The sequence below is a fragment of the Haplochromis burtoni genome, unplaced genomic scaffold (assembly GCF_018398535.1).
Source record: "Haplochromis burtoni strain Fernald_Lab_line unplaced genomic scaffold, NCSU_Asbu1 Contig_930, whole genome shotgun sequence".
NCBI lineage: Eukaryota > Metazoa > Chordata > Actinopteri > Cichliformes > Cichlidae > Haplochromis > Haplochromis burtoni.
In genome coordinates this window covers 55220-71423 of record NW_024583291.1, presented here as the reverse complement: position 1 = coordinate 71423, position 16204 = coordinate 55220, and the positions used below count along the sequence as shown (strand labels likewise).

At 40.5% G+C, this 16204-nt stretch overlaps 1 protein-coding gene across 1 annotated transcript in view; it reads left to right on the top strand.

Moving 5' to 3' along the window:
- Nucleotides 1–74: 74 nt before the first annotated feature.
- The window catches only part of zgc:154054 (Alpha-1,3-mannosyl-glycoprotein 4-beta-N-acetylglucosaminyltransferase B-like), a 27654-nt gene continuing 11524 nt past the window's right edge, over nt 75–16204 (top strand). Inside the window, exons 1-11 of the mRNA XM_042216140.1 lie at nt 75–414; nt 4348–4521; nt 6209–6337; nt 6549–6682; nt 7905–7951; nt 8965–9078; nt 10216–10291; nt 10803–10917; nt 11026–11156; nt 11546–11653; nt 15494–15687. Of these exons, the coding sequence (XP_042072074.1) occupies nt 324–414; nt 4348–4521; nt 6209–6337; nt 6549–6682; nt 7905–7951; nt 8965–9078; nt 10216–10291; nt 10803–10917; nt 11026–11156; nt 11546–11653; nt 15494–15687 (1313 nt within the window). The 5' untranslated portion in view covers nt 75–323. The remainder of the gene's footprint in view (nt 415–4347; nt 4522–6208; nt 6338–6548; nt 6683–7904; nt 7952–8964; nt 9079–10215; nt 10292–10802; nt 10918–11025; nt 11157–11545; nt 11654–15493; nt 15688–16204) is intronic.

The window sequence follows — 16204 nt, the reverse complement described above, 5'->3', positions numbered from 1 at the left end:
CTGTCATAGACACGGCCAGCAGGTGTCGCTGTTGGCCGTGCGTGCCTACAACACGTCAGATTGTGCTCTCGGAGAATTTCACAGCGTTTTGTCAGGAACTGTCATCATGCGACCGTGTAACAACGTTTTCAACATGCGGAAAAGCATGAAAGCGGACACGCGTAGATGCTTGGCTTTGACGTAGGCTAGAATCACAGTTGTGACCAGACACTAAGCGTTTCTTCTAACTTACCTGCATTTACCTGGTCCGCTCACATCCACCTGTTGTCCCATCGGCGGCAAGTAGGCACACAAAGACAGTGGGACTGTGAGTGAGGAATGAGATGAGGTTTTACCCCTATAAGTTAGCATGTCTCTTGGCGTTCGGGTGTTTTGTGTCGGTTACTTGGATTAAATCGATTCCCAGTGATGAAGGTGAGTGTACCTGCTTTTACTTTTCACATGCTGACTCAAACGGAAACTTTATACTCATCTGCTGTTTATTCTCATGGAAACAGAAAATACCGCAGGGTTAAAGTTCGCGTCACAGCGTAGCATGAGCAACTTTTACATTTTTATGTTTTTAAATTATTTATTTGTTTTTACAAATTATTAGCATAACCTTCTCGATCGTCGGGCGACGGTCTCTCTGTATACAACACTCTGTTTCACATGGAGCACAAACGTCTTATTGAAGAGGCTGTGGGAAATGTTGTTTCCTAAGAAAAAAATGAAAGTTATACCGGTTATAAAGTCTTTCCCTCACGTCATAACATCACCGTGTGAGTTTTAGTAGTAAGCCAACACACCCACCATCTCGGCCTGCCGACCTGCTCCATTACTAACAGCGAGGTATTCAAGGGACAAACGCTTTCTGCTGTTGCTTTTTCATTCTGTTCTTCTCATTCCGAGCTCTTGTATTTTTATTGCGAATGACTTTGTTTATCTTTTAGGTACAAATACTTATTTTACTGGTAAACAGAAGGGAGTAAAATGTCTGTGAAGGTTCTCAGTCATCCAGGTCATCGTAGTCAAAGGAGCTTGCAAAGAAAAGCGTCTGGACTTCTTTAAGTTGCTTGAAGACGTTTCACCTCTCATCCGAGAAGCTTCTTCAGTTCTAAGGTCAAATGGTGGAGAGTCCCAGATATAAACCTAGTGGGAGTTTCCCCCCACAGAGGGACAAAAGGACCCCCTGATGATCCTCTAATCGCCTGAGCCAAGGTGTGAAACTGGGTGTGGGTCCCAATCAGCCAGAGTTTCGGGTGAGCTTCATTGTGAAACCTGGCCCCACCTTATCATGCGAATTCCTGAGGTCAGATGGCCCAGGATGTGAGTGGGCGTTAAGGCGTCTGGAGGATCTCAAAACTGGATTATAGATGGCAGAGAGTTGGTGTCGTAAACCCTCCGCCCTCTGTTCAAAGATGGTCGACGACAAACTCTTGCCATCTATAATCCAGTTCTGAGATCACTTCCCAGACGCCTTAACACGTTCATCAGGGGGTCCTTTTGTCCCTCTGTGGGGGGAAACTCCCACTGGGTTTATATCTGGGACTCTCCACCATTTGACCTTAGAACTGAAGAAGCTTCTCGGATGAGAGGTGAAACGTCTTCAAGCAACTTAAAGAAGGGAGTAAAGGCCTAGCAAGCTGAAACACAGTTTTAATGAAACCAAAAGTTTTATTGAACATATAATATTTGCATGATTAATAAGGCACTGCAGCTCAGACATCAGACATCTTAACATAACAGCGAAAGCACAGGTATCTTCACAGCTGGCCTCCTCTCAGCTGCTGTCGTGGCTTATTGGGACGCTTGATGGAAATGAGCCATTGTCATTAGGCTTGTCCTTTTTCCTCCTTACCTTGACAAAGTTTTATTAATAGTGGGATAGTAGTTTAAAACCGGAAGTTAATACTAGAACTTTATTTGGTATATTTTGAGTTATTTGAGGATTTTTTTTGACATATTCAAGCTGTGCAGGTAAATGTTCTATCATAAATACTCCAATAACTGTAGACACCATTAAGTCTGCTGCAATACTGGTGAGCTCTCATACCAGAGCTTTCATCTTAATGCCAGAGCCACACCTGTGAAGTTGGGTAGCTGCATTTTACATTGTTGTGAAGGTATTGTGTTGACAAAACCCGCCCACAGAAAAGCAGACCTATACGGCTAGCTGTAGAAAAGCTAAATGGAAAGGCACATACAGAGTGCTCTTCTAATCAATTTGAGCACCTGATGTGCTTTGTTCCTACAAGCCTGCATTACAACAATGCCTAAACAAAGTCTTATATGAGACTCCTCCTCACCCACCCTCAATTGTATTCCACAACTTAGATATTCACATTACTCACACTCTCATAACACATACATATAGGACCTTGGGGGTGGGCACGCTACACGCTACAAAAAAAAGGGATGGGTATCGTTTAGGTTTTATCTGATACCGGTGCCACACCGGTACTTTTGAAACGGTGCCGGTGCTTAAAGAATGGAGAACACAAACTTTGTCCAAAAACCTCTCATGTTTAGCTGTTTTTTTGTAAAAAGATAACAATGTTAGCCTTTTCTGCAGCTATAGTTCACCTTACATGCATTAATGTAATAACGTGGTTAGCCTACTCAATGTAAATTACACACGAACATGAAGCTACTCACGCAGAGAAGAATGGCTGCTGCTGCATCATCATCATTTCTGCTACACTGGCAGGGCTAGGGGCCAGGACTCTCCTCTTCGGGTTTTTGGGGGATGTTGCTAACTCCGATAACAAGCACCACACCCGCAGTAGGTACGGTGCATTTCTCAGCTTTAAAAAAGCTGATGTTTCATCAGATTCGAGGTGTTACCTCCTTTGACAGTATCACAGTATCACCTTAAAACACTTGTTGCTGCTGAGTTTGCATATTTTGCTGTGAAGTACAGCCAGACTTTGGACCGCTTCGCCTTGGGCATTTTTAATCTGTAGCTCTGCTCTAAAAGAACGTACGTACCTGGACCCGCCTACTATCCTCGGAAACGTAAAATGATTGGCTAGAATCTAAAGTGTATCACAGCTCAGGAAAAAAAAGCACCGAAATTAAGCACCGAAATGCAGTGTTGGTCAAGTTACTTGAAAAAAGTAATCAGTAACTAATTACTGATTACTTCCCCAAAAAAGTAATCCCGTTACTTCACTGATTACTTATTTTCAAAAGTAATTAATTACTTAGTTACTTTTTAAAAACACGATTTACAACCTGAAGAGGTGATAAAGCGATAGATCTTTCAGCCCAATTCTACTTTTTCTGCATAATCATCATACAAAATGTAATCAGATGGAAAAGTCTCTTTTTAAACTTGTTTTATTAGTTTTAATCTTTTAACTTTATGCATCAAGAAAAACATTGAACATTTAAACCTATTTTCTGCACATTCCAGCACATAAAATAAAATATTTTTGTGTTTACACTCAGTCTTTCAAATAGATGTAAGTAAAACACAGCAGAAAATAAATAAAGTCAAAGACTCAGCGGTCCTGTTGCTCTATTTTCACCTGTAAAGCAGGAGTGGGGCAGGCGGAGGGTTACCCTGGTGCAGGTGTGCCGCGGTCAGTGGAAGAATCCGCGAGTTTCTCTGTGAGTTTCCCATTACGTCGTTACAAGTAACGCATTACCGCCCATCTCTGCCGAAATGTGCGCTGCTTTTCGGTCTGGTTACTACCATTTATGTCAGAACCCAGTACCCATCCCTAATACTAATGTGACCCCAAGAGCCTCTACAGCTTAGGAAAACTCAAAGTCATTCATGCATATAAAAAAAATTGATTGTTGAACGTGTAACATGTCCTTTCAAAAGTAATCAACTGTCATTTATAAAAGTGGCAGATAAAAGCACAAAGTGTGAACTGATTACATGAAAATGTTCCGTGAGTGAACGTTGATGTCGGAGAGTTGAAAGCAGTTGAACAAAGAGATTGGAGTGATTGAAAACAAGAATCTCTTCAAGTGCTGCAGACGTGTCTGCACTATAAATAGAGCTGCCTGGTGTATAAACAGAGAGAGAAGCGTCTGTTAGAAACATGAATGTCATTGTGAAAACAAAAATATGGGGAGATGCTGAAATGCCAGCTCCCAAGCAAAGATGACAAAAGCTTACTGATTCCAACTTCTTTGAAGATTTGCATATTTATTTGTTTTCTGTGGTCATTCAGATAAAATAAGGAAAGTTGACTCAAGTTAGGCTTTCCACCATCTGAAGGGACATATCTGCTTAAGGTGGGCGGTTATTATGGAATGATGTGACTTTAAGTTAGAAATTAAGCCGATAAGCAGTCAGTTTGCTGACAACTAGTGTGTCTTAACTCTTTAAACTTTGCTGTATGCATCCAGGTTCAACAGTGATGCCTGACCTGCAGATCCTGTACAAGCGTCTGCTGGTGGCCGAGGAGCTGGGGGGGCAGGTCAGTCAGGATCTCAGCAGCATCCTGGAACAGCTAAGGAACCTTTCCAAAACTGGCAACGACTCCTATCTTTACTCTGTCCACAACAGGACAGGCTTTAAAGGTGGGTAGCAGAGAACCCAGCACTATTTGTTTTTATGACTTTGAATAAAGGCAAATGTCTTTGGAAATGCGTCATAAGAGCAAGATATTAGAAACAAAAAAGATAACTACATGGATACAGTACACAGCATCAACAGACCTAAAGCTGAAAACACTGAACACAGTCCATGCTGGATAGCATGTACTGACCAATGCTATTCTCCACTCACTGGGAATCATTCTTTTATGTGTAAGGCAACACTGGACTCAACTTTAAACGCAGATTTCTTAACTTTGTAATAAGAATGATAAAAAACAATAAAAAAGACAATCGTGGTGCTAAAGTTCTACAGCATCTTTGAACTTGCCAGGGCCTGTTCATTTCTTATTAGTGATCACGATTGACTCAAACTGGTAGTTCGTTCGACTGCACTGTTTGATGGCATTTATTGGACTGAATAATAGGCCAAGTAACTCAGCGAAGATCTAAGGGGAAAAATTGTAGTTTGGAAGATCTGTTGGAGACATTTTTTAAGCAACTGGAGGTTCCAAGGTCATGAATTCAAACAACTGTAAGTTGGTACAGATTATTCAGTTGGAAGAAGACCCAAAGTGTCACTCTCAGATGAGAGGAAATTGGTTCAGAACAATTCAAAGGCCAACGAGGCTCAAGCCTGCCGAACTGAAGTTAGTTTTATATTGCTGTGGACGGAGGGCGTGCCAAGAAAAAAGGCCTCTGCTCTAAAACTGATCCCTTCGAGCTTAACTGGACTTTGCAGCTCCCGCTATCTGGCTGTAATGACAAAGGTATGTTTGGAGGAGTAAAGGTGAGGCTTTCAAACCTAAACACTAAAGCCAAATGTGAAGCATGGTGGTGACGGTTCCATGCTCTGGGGCTTTTTTGACACCAGTGGTAGTGGAACATTGCACAAAGTGGACGGAACAATGAAGGAGGACTAGCTCTAAATTCTTTAACGTAACATCAGATGAAGAGCTAGTTGATTGAAACTTGGACACAATTAAATGTTCAAACAGGACAAACACACAGCAAAGCTGCTTTTAGAATGGAAGCAGGCTAACATTATTCTTTCAGAATGGCCTTTCCACAGCCCTGACCTCAACCCTATTAAAACTTTGTAAATGTTTCTTAACCCTGGAGAACCCATGGGGTCAGAGCGGACCCCATTGGTTTACTAGGGAAACCATGGGGTCAAATTTGACCCCATGGTTTCTCCAGGGTTAAAATGTCAGTGTTCATGCAATGGTGAATACACAGTATTTCTAGGATTTCTCTGAATCTGGATAATTAAATTGGCGTTTTTTGGCTTAATGAAGAAAAAAAAAAAGTCACAACAGAGACCTCTAGCTGAAACTGTACTTTGTTTAAGCATTTCCACACAATCAAAAGAAATGTGGACCTAAGTCATTTGACTTGTAAAACGTAAGTAGATCATCCAGGTTTCTCTCTGTGTAATGTACCACGGGCAGTTTATCTACAGAAGTTGCAGTTGATGGTTGACACAGGAGCACAGGTCTCAAATTTTGTCTGTCTGCCATAATTCCTATTTATTTAGTTTCCTGTATGTATAGGAAACAAAATACATATGAAAGTTAATCATATATTTTTACCTGGCCTATTAGCATGTTGTGTGCTAACTGTGCTAACTATAACACCACATGCCTCTATCCCTTTTTCTTTGTGTTTACAGAAACAGAAAAGCAACCTACAGGCTTGCAAACATTCATTCAGCCCAATATTTACATTTTCATGCCCCACCTCAGACTCCATCCGGGCAGCCTTGTACCTAATGTAGTGCTGGGACAGGGACGTCGTGGAGGTATGAAGCCCTCACATTTAATAAAAATGCACAGCCCTACTATTCAATGAATCTTGGTAGGATAATATATATATGTATATATGTATATAAATAAATAAATAAAGTGAATGCAAGAGTCAAATGAGGGATAGTCAGTTTTACATCTGCTGTGCTAATGGAAGCAGACAGTGACTATAGTTTTTCTCTGGTTCTCTATCCTGTCATCTCTCAGTGTCCATGGTGCTTGGCATTCCCACTGTGAAGCGTGACAAGCAAAGTTACCTGGTCAACACGCTTAGCTCTCTGCTATTTAGCCTGACTTCATCACAGTGCCAGGATCTCCTCATCATCGTCTTTGTTGCTGAGGTTACACACACACACACACACACACACACACACACACACACACACACACACACACTCTAGCTGGCTAACTGTCCGTAAGTTTGCTGTTACTTTACAAAACAAATGTAAGTTATTTATATCTTTGCTTTGAATCATTGGATCATTTCCTGCTAGACACAGTGTAGTTTCATATTAAACACAAGTTACTAAGAAGAGTTATGTTAGCCAGTGAAGTAATTTGGCCTGCTATATAACTTTAATTTCTGCTGCGATGCAATTATGCTAAGGTATAGTTAGCCAGCTACATGTAACTTAGCTACGGTGCATTCATGTGGTGGTGGTTAATTTATAAAGTTAGCTGATAACTTTAAAAAACAACCACCAAATCTCAAGCACAGTGGTAAAAGTTTCACGTTGTGGGGATGTGGTTTTCCCCTCTCACTCAGATGGGCTTCATTGGATTAAAGTTGTTTCTTTTCCTTTCCAGTTTATGCTAGCTAATTTTAGCTTGCCTATAATAAATTCCTTGATATGCAGTGTAGCAGCTGGCTTGGCTTACCTAAGGCACATCAGTGTTTGTTAGCCTATCCTAATGCACCTGACCTCATAACACTCCTGAACTCAAACACCATAATTTAGTGGTGAACAAGGTAAATTGTTCCCTACTGCAAACCAATGTACAATTAATTTCAATTGCATGTCATAAATTATAATAAATCATAAATAAATACCATAAATAAGTATTAAGGACCAGAATGACCTTTGCTTCCTTCTTTGCTCCCACATGCTGATTTACTTATTGGGTGAGATGTGACACACAGCTGTTATACAGTGCCACTAAAGCACTTTTTTCTGATGTCAGTCTGACTCACTGAGAGTGCTCTTGCATATGGACTATAATGTGCTGTTTGCTAGACATCTGAGAGAAAGCACACATGAACACCTAACGACTTTCATACCTGCTCATCTTTGGGGTTTTCTTTTATTGGGTTTTTTTTTTTTTTTGGTGAGTAACAGAAACTATAAACAGGAACACAACGAGTCTTTATCAACCCCCAAACTGAAACTGATAATATGTCTGGCCTTCAAAGGACTTACACAGTTACAGTCTTAGTCTGTAAGAGCACCAGCGTGTATTCATTGTTGCAAAAGCCTCGAGGAGCTCAAGTTTAATATTAATTCAGTCAAATATGCCCCCCCTCCCCATCACTGACCCAGTCCTGTCTCTCTCTCTGTCTTTCAGACAAACTTAGACTATGTGAACAGTGTAGCAGAGACCATCATGAAGAAGTAAGTGAGCTAGATTGCCTCCCATGGGGCAGTTTCTCTGTTGTATCAGTGTTCACATTAGACTTAAGTTTCATGCTCTTTATTGCTTGCAGCACCAGCAGCAGACTGCTGTTTCTGTCTGTAAGTGTATAAAAAATAAGATGTTTATTATTACAGTAGGATTGTATTGGATGTGGGCATTCACCAATCTATTTTCTTTAGTCAGCCATGGACTAACTATGGCTGATGGTCATATGTGTGAGATTTGTCTACTGGGGAAGTATTTCTCTTTATGTGCAACTTCAACATGGAAATGGTCTGTTTTATGTATCGCTTTACAAATAAAGGAAAAGTTAGGCAGCTAATTTTCCATTTCTCTTCTTTGAGATTCAACCACAGATTAAAAGAAATAAACCTGAGATAACAGGGGTAATCTGTAAGCATAAAACTACACATTGGCATGTAATTTTATGCAAAGAGAACACAAGAAATGTCCAAATCTTAAATGACTGTATCACTGGAGTGTATAAAACTTGTCTTCATACATTCATTCATTTTTTTGAACTCAATTAGATGTTCTGGTAAAATGGAACTGGAAACGCCTGATTACATTTCTGTTCACGCAAATGCTTCAGTGTAGTCTATGTGCACTGATGCTTTACATTAGCCTCTACTACATGCTAACAAAAGCTGTCACAAAACAGGTTTTTAATGTTGTTGCTGCTCTTCCTCCCGGCAACGGGAGAGTGTGAAAGTTGGTTCCCAGCATATGTTTTCAGGAATTTGTTCTCTGATTAACCTAAACGCCTGTTGGTCAAATACAATGTTTGATCTGTGATTTAGGAAGAACTTTTCAGGACAGCTAGGTAAAGTGTGAGAATGAAACGCCCTACAGTTCATAAGACTTGTTATTACATATTTTGTTAGCATACACATAACTGTTTGATTAACCTCTAAATACTAACAAAGAATGTCTATTATTTCCTTTGTATCTTGATGTTGATCTCTGCAGTTAACTAGCTCATTCTTTGCAGTTTTCCCAAGGAGGTGCAGTCTGGATTGCTGGAGGTCATCTCTCCTTCACAGTATTACTACCCTGACTTCGCCAGCCTTAAGGAGACTTTTGGAGACTCCAAAGAAAGAGTCAAGTACGGTGCATATACAAAATCACATGATGCAGTCTCGAAATGCTACAAATGTTTTGTCAGTGATGGTAATTCTGAAGTGTTTTTTACCGTATTTTTCGGACCATAAGGTGCACCAGATTATACATTACAGAATCCTGCCATGCGATTGCATTTGTCCATAACCATCGGGAACCTTCGCATTAACATTTTTGTCGAGTGGGGAAAAAAAGTTAGCGTTCATCCTCCAGCTTCACTGTGTTTATGTTATGCTAGCATAGCTGTGTCGCCAGCGATCACGTAGCACAACATTATATACCAGCTAGCCCAACTTCAGTAACCCTACAAACGTCACTGCTGTTTAGTTTCTGTCTTCATTTATGTTGGAAGTGATAGCAGAGCTGTACGTTTGAATTTTTCAGAAATCTCTCAGTCAGAACATGCTACATCATGTTTAGGTGGAAGCTAGCGAGCTAACTTCCTGCTAACTTCTAACTCGTTAAATTTAATAAATTCTGTTTTCATGGATGCCTGGATGTTAAACTTAATTGTTACACCTGGTAAAGCAGCAACGCTGATCATTTTATTAAAGATGAAAGAATTTAGACAGTTTTTAACTCTCAGTGATGCTGCAGTGTTGTTTGACTTTGGGACCTGAAGCGACGGAGTTTAGGACCCAGATTACTGCGCGAGGCTCCTGCTATGGTAGCCGTAATGCTCCGACAATCCATCAAGCGGTGCGGCTTCGTAGCACCAAAGTCGTACTAAAACATTTTTTGACAGATTTTTGAGCGCCGTGTAGCACATAAAATCGGTTCGAGGTCAGTAAGCAAACCAGAATTCATACATAAGACGCATCAGATTATAGGGCGCACTGTTGATTTTGGAGAATATTAAAGGATTTTTAAGAGCGCCTTATAGTGCAGAAAATAGAGTATGTGCTGCTGCAGTGGCACAGAGGACACAAAACCAACATATACACCATATAACCTAATAAATAAATGATGAAGAGTAGGAGACTTATAATGTGTTTGGTGTGTTAAACAATAAACTGTTATTTATTGAATGCAGAGTGGTGTATAAACACGCAGTGAGTACCAAAACCAAAAAGGTGAGTGAATTTCTGCTCGGGTTATATTTGTGCTTCTTGTTTGATTTTAGATGGCGAACAAAACAGAATCTGGACTTCAGCTTCCTGATGCTCTACGCTCAAGACAAAGGAACGTTTTATGTTCAGGTTAGGGTCAGACTTTAGTTATTATTTATTAAACACCTTATTTCTATTGTGTTTTGCATATCATGTTTCAGGAAAGTTATTTTTAGCACCATTTCTTTGTTTGTGATATCAGCCAGAGTAGCTTTGTATGTTATAATTCTTCCTTATATATCTTTCGCTTTCACATTGCTTGTCTGGGTAGGGGCACTGCAGATGAGCTCAGACTATAAATGCTTACAGAAGACCCAAAGATGACATCACAGAAATGTGAAATACAAAAGTCTGAAATGATAGCCTGTTGTAAACTCTTTCTCCTTTTCACCAGGAGTGGTCTGATTGGGCTGTAGCTGTGCTTATGTTTAAACTTTTTATAAATAGTGTCTACTTCCTGACACGTCTGTTTTTAACAAGCTAAGCAGATCTAAAATGTGTGGTCGAATGCCTAAGTGCAGCACAGAGTCCTGTTACGTTTAGGATAACTAAGAAAAAGGATAAAGGAGCAAATTATTATTTGTTGTCTGTTGATTTCCAGTTAGAGGATGATGTTGTTGCTAAGTCGGGCTACTATGACGAGATGAAGGCCTACGCCACAAACGAAGCGTCAAAGCCATGGCTCTACCTTGAGTTCTCCCAGCTTGGATTTATAGGTGTGCTTTTGTGTAAAATACTGAAGTGATTTTTTTGTGTGTGTGTGTGTGTGGATTTTTTTAGGTAATATTACACGAATGCATTTGTGTGTATGTGTGATTCTCCAGGCAAGTTGTTTCGCACCCGGGACCTCCCAATGATCGCCGAGTTCTTCCTCATGTTTCACAGAGACAAACCTATTGACTGGCTGCTGGATCACATTCTGTGGGTGAAGGTTTGCAACCCCGAGAAAGATGATGTAAGTCAGTTATATCAAGAGTCAAGAAATGTAAAGTATAGATTCATTTGTGTTTTGGGAAAGAGTCAGACCACTTCATTTTTATTTTTTTTTACAAACTTTGCTGTTTGTTACAGCCCTACAAATAAGAAAAAACACGTTGTTGTTGTAGATTTTTGTTAAAATGGAGCATAAATCTCTAAATAAATCTGTGGTTAAATAGATCTGGGACTCAGACTCTACACACTCTATGCAGATGACACCTCTTGTCTATACAAAGCATGGTATTTCTAGTACTGAGAAAGCATTGAACAGTACATTGTTTCCTATTGCTTGTTTTTTTTGTTGTTGTTGTAAAGAGCAGCTTTTACAGTGCGTTTCAAACTCACATGTTCTCACATTGTATATAGAAACACTGCACAGAGCAGAAGGCACTACTCAAGCAGAGGTACAAGCCTTCCCTCTTTCAGCATGTTGGTCTCCACTCTTCTCTGCCCGGGAAACTGCAGCATCTGAAGGTGAGAGTTCTGTTGGGGTTTGAATATATAATCCGAATGATTATATTGTTTTAATATAAGAGAGGCCTAACTCTGAGTACAGTCTGTGCCAAAAAGCACTGACAGGAAACTGCATGCTTTTGCAGAGCATGCTTTTGCAGAGCATGCTTTTGCAGAGCATGCTTTTGCAGCCAGAAAGTGAAACTAAGCAGAGTCTTTGATTGAAACTTATAGTGGTGTAATTTAGAGAGCAAGTATATAAATACCTCCGTTTGTGCTTCAGACCTGGGGTTGTGTGTTTTGTGTTCAGGTCTCCATATCAAGGATATGTAAAATAAAGATCATTTTTAAAGTAAAAGGACCACTTCTGAGCTGTGTCTTTCTTGGCCGTAAAGAATACAAAAGAACCGGTTTTAAAATTCAAATTCAAATTTTATTTGTCACATACACAGTCATACACAGTACGATATGCAGTGAAATGCTTAGACAACTGCTCGTGACCTAAAGAAGAAAAAAAAAAAGTTCCTTTGACTCCCAGGAAACGTGTTTCATGATGGATATGAAGGTTTATCTGTCAGAGCCATTGGGGATATTTGGTGAAAACAAAACGCAGTGCATCCACATGTATTCCTCATACCATCTGTGAAGCCACCAAGTCGACCATGAACTCCTCCCTATACCAAAGTCTATTCCAATTGAATGTAAGGCCAGATGTAAAGATAACACCTGGGCTAATTTGGGTAATGTAAAGATAACACCTGGGCTAATTTGGGTAATGCAACAGGACAACGGCACCAAGCACAGAAACAAACTGAAGGGCTGAAAAAGAAAAGATTCAGGGTGTTGGAATAGCCCAGTCAAAGTCCAGCAGGAGTCTGATTTACTCTTTATGACACTTGTAACACTTAAAAGTAAATGTAAAATTGCCGTCTTTGGACTCTATCAACCAGATGACATCTTGTAAAATGCCAATGAGTAAATAAAATGCGTTTGACTGTAAATGGCCATTTTCGTGCATGTACTTGAGCCCTGAACTTTTCTGTTCAGTGGAGGTTGAGGTGAGAATGCAAATGTCTCGACCCAAACCAATTTGTGCAGATTAAATTCAGGCTTCGAGCACTACTCGGGCAGCACTCTCCTAAACCAATCAGGTCATTAGTGAGAACATGGCTGATGTTAATGTCCCCTGCTGAACATTCTCTACAGTTCATTTGTTAAAAAGAGCTTTGATAACGAGGTTCAAGGGTCACATGTGCAGGGGTTGTATATTACTAGAATCTGGTGGTAATGGTGTCAGGACACCTGAGTGGGAGTAAAAGAGAAGGTGCTTTTCTAGTCATCTTTTCTTCTGTTACATTAGTAGGCCTTTATTGAAGACTCGTAAAATCTTTTTCAGATTTAAATATTTAAAAGCTGTTTTACAAATATGAACCAGGAAATGTGTCAAACGTGACTTAAACAACAGAAGAAGGCTAAAGGTGAACAGGGTGGTAAAACAGCTCTGTGAACTACCTGTGAAACTAGTAGAGTTAAATGAGGTGTGACAGCTGAGCAATGAAAAGCATTCCTGTGAAACACTTCAAGGCTTTGGAGCGTGATGTCACGGGAGGGGGCGTGACCGCCGAGGCGCCATTTTAGCAGGCCAAACAAAGGAGCGAAAGCATCAGCAGTGGTTCACACTTGCTGTGTTGTCGGTTGTAATGTTAGATCGCACGATCGGGAAGGGAATAAGCCAGAAAATGGGCTCTGTTTTTATCATTTCCCCACCTGGAAGCAGCATGAGGGAGCTCATGTGTCGGATGTTACCGAAAGAAGGCGTCTAGCCTGGATAGCAGCTGTGAGACGAGCTGATATCCAGTTCATCTCCATCTCCAGATATCTGTTGGTGCTCCAGACATTTTCATTCAGGTAAGATCTAAATAAGTTCATATCACTCTTTATAGCCTAATAGTTGTATTTTCAATGCGCTCTGAGGTCGTAGCAAATTAGAACAAACATCCTAATGAGTGATTTTGTAGATATATATAATAGAATTCAACTTTATTGTCATTGCACATGTCACAAGTACAGGCAACGAAATGCAGTTTGCATCCATCCAGAAGGGCTTTAGCAATAATATAGCTATATTACAGAAACGGGTCTGTTATAGGTATGAGGGTACAAAATATGGGTCAATTATGTGTATGTTACAATGTACACAGTATGAAGGTATGTTATGAATATGCTATAACTATAAGTATGTACAGACTATGAACAGGTTATAAATATGAAAACTATACAGAAATATGAACTATGCAAGTTATAAACGGTTATAGAATTATAATTATTATATACGTTCTCTTTATAGAGTTGCTAATTGTTTGTCATTATTGCAGCAAACCAGTCTATGAAACGGATGAAACAAATCCTGACTGGGTTCCAGCGCTACACATGGGGCACTATGAAATCCCTGCTTCACCACATGCTACACACCACCAGGCCACTCAGATTACTTCTTCCATGTGAGGGTGAAGAGGTGACCCTTCTGGATAAGATGGTGAAGGTTTTGGTGAACATGTGCCCCAGTGTGGTAGTAAAACCAGGGGAAATGCTCTTGTTAGATACTCTTAAAAGTCTTGTGCTGTATATGTAGTGATAAGTTTTCAAAAGAGACAGAATGCAGCGGGTGATATTATTTAAATGCTGTCATGATTTTATGTGAACATTTTGTCATTTGTAAACTATACATTGATTCTACATTGTAACTGATGTGATGTTTTAATTAAAGGCAACATTTATTTGTTTCTTTATTCAACTTTTGAACAGTGTTGCTTAGTAAGTACATATTCAGTAAATGCTAATTATTTACATGGCAATGCACTTCAGGCACAAATGTAGACCCCCTAAATACAACATTATGGGTTTTCCCTCCATTGAAGAATGAAGGGCTTTGGCTGGATCTGCCCCTTTGACCTTGGTCAGAGCCACGTCACCAGGCTCCTGATTGGTTGTCGCGGCGCGATTTGACGCTGGAGTTCAGATTTTTCCAACTCGAGCGGTAGACGCGAAACGCGCGTATGCACAAAATGCAACACAAAAACTCAAAAACTGGGTTTTTTTGTGAGTCAAACGCGCCAGACGCGCTACACTGACGCGCGTTTCACGTGTTTTCGCGATGCAAATCTGCTTCCGAATTTTCGCGGGACCCGCAATCGCGTGTCATCGCGCTTTTCCATTGACGTTACATGTAAACCTGACGCTCTATTCGGTGTGGACACACCGTAAGTCAATAGCGGTTGGCCTAGTGTTTCTGCTCCACTGTCGTTATTTCATACGGGTCCACATTTCCAGTGCACGCTATTTTTTGCAAGTACCGTCTCTTTGCATCCGGACGCAATCTGTCTCTATACCGTCGTTTTTATTTTGAGCTGCTTTTAAGTGTGGTTCGTAGCAATCTTCCTTCCAACACAGTGTGGTTGTTTTGATTCGTGGCCTGCTAAAATGGTGCCGCGCTCCCACAGTGCATTGCGGCGTGACGTCAACTCCAAGGCCCTATAGGATCAGCCGTACAGTTTAACCTGAGCAGAAAAAATGTTGTTGATCTGCTGTTTGCTTAGCTGACAATAGAGTTCAAGACAAGAGAAAGCGACTGAGATGAGTGTGAAAGAATGATGGTGTTTGTCATGGAGTAGCTACATGACAGCACAGCCTGATTTAACATGAACACTGGCATATAATGTGAATGTGCAGCTTTAGCATTTTAACTGTATGTGTTTTGAATTGACCCAGAATCATTCATTCATGTTGTTAAGTGTTCTCGCCTGTGGATGTGCTGTGGTATGGGCAAAGATATTTTTCTCTTCTTTCTCTTATCCACTTCAGGACAAAGACTTTGGGAAGCAGACGCTGTACAAGGCTCACAATAACCCACCTGCAGAGGTGAGCAGCACTTTGAAACACTACCAGACGCACAGTTTGAAAAGTGCTTACGAAGGACGAGATTTCTTCTGGGCAATAACTCCCCTCCAGGGTGACTACATCCTCTTCAACTTCTCCCAGCCAGTCTACACTTCTGGGTTAGTTTGTTTAGTTATTTTCCATACATTCTGTAAATTTTGCAAATGAATGTTTTCTATTTAAAAAAAAAAAAAGAAGAAGAAAAGAAGAGGACAAAAACACAAATGATGGTGACCCCGTCTGCACATTAAACTGCTTTACAAACTGCTTTCATTCATACACACGCATGAAACAAGCAGCAGCTAGAGGATGATAAGGTACAGCACAAATGCTGCGGCAAGGCAGAGCTAGGATGTTGGGTCAGGGGGAAATGTCATTATCACCACCCTCAGAGATTGGGTACCAAGCCCTAAGAGCAACTGGTGCGTCGAAGGTGTTGAATGTGAGAGCAGCTGACCCGAAAGTGAAGGTCATGGCTAAGCTGGAAAACATGAAGTTCCCTCTGAAAGTCTACTAGACGATGTGAATGCAGCATTAGAAACAATCCCTACTGTGACCATTACTGAAACCGACTGATGTACACCACAGCAACAGTGATCATCAGTGTTGGGAAGGTTACTTTTAAAATGTATTCCA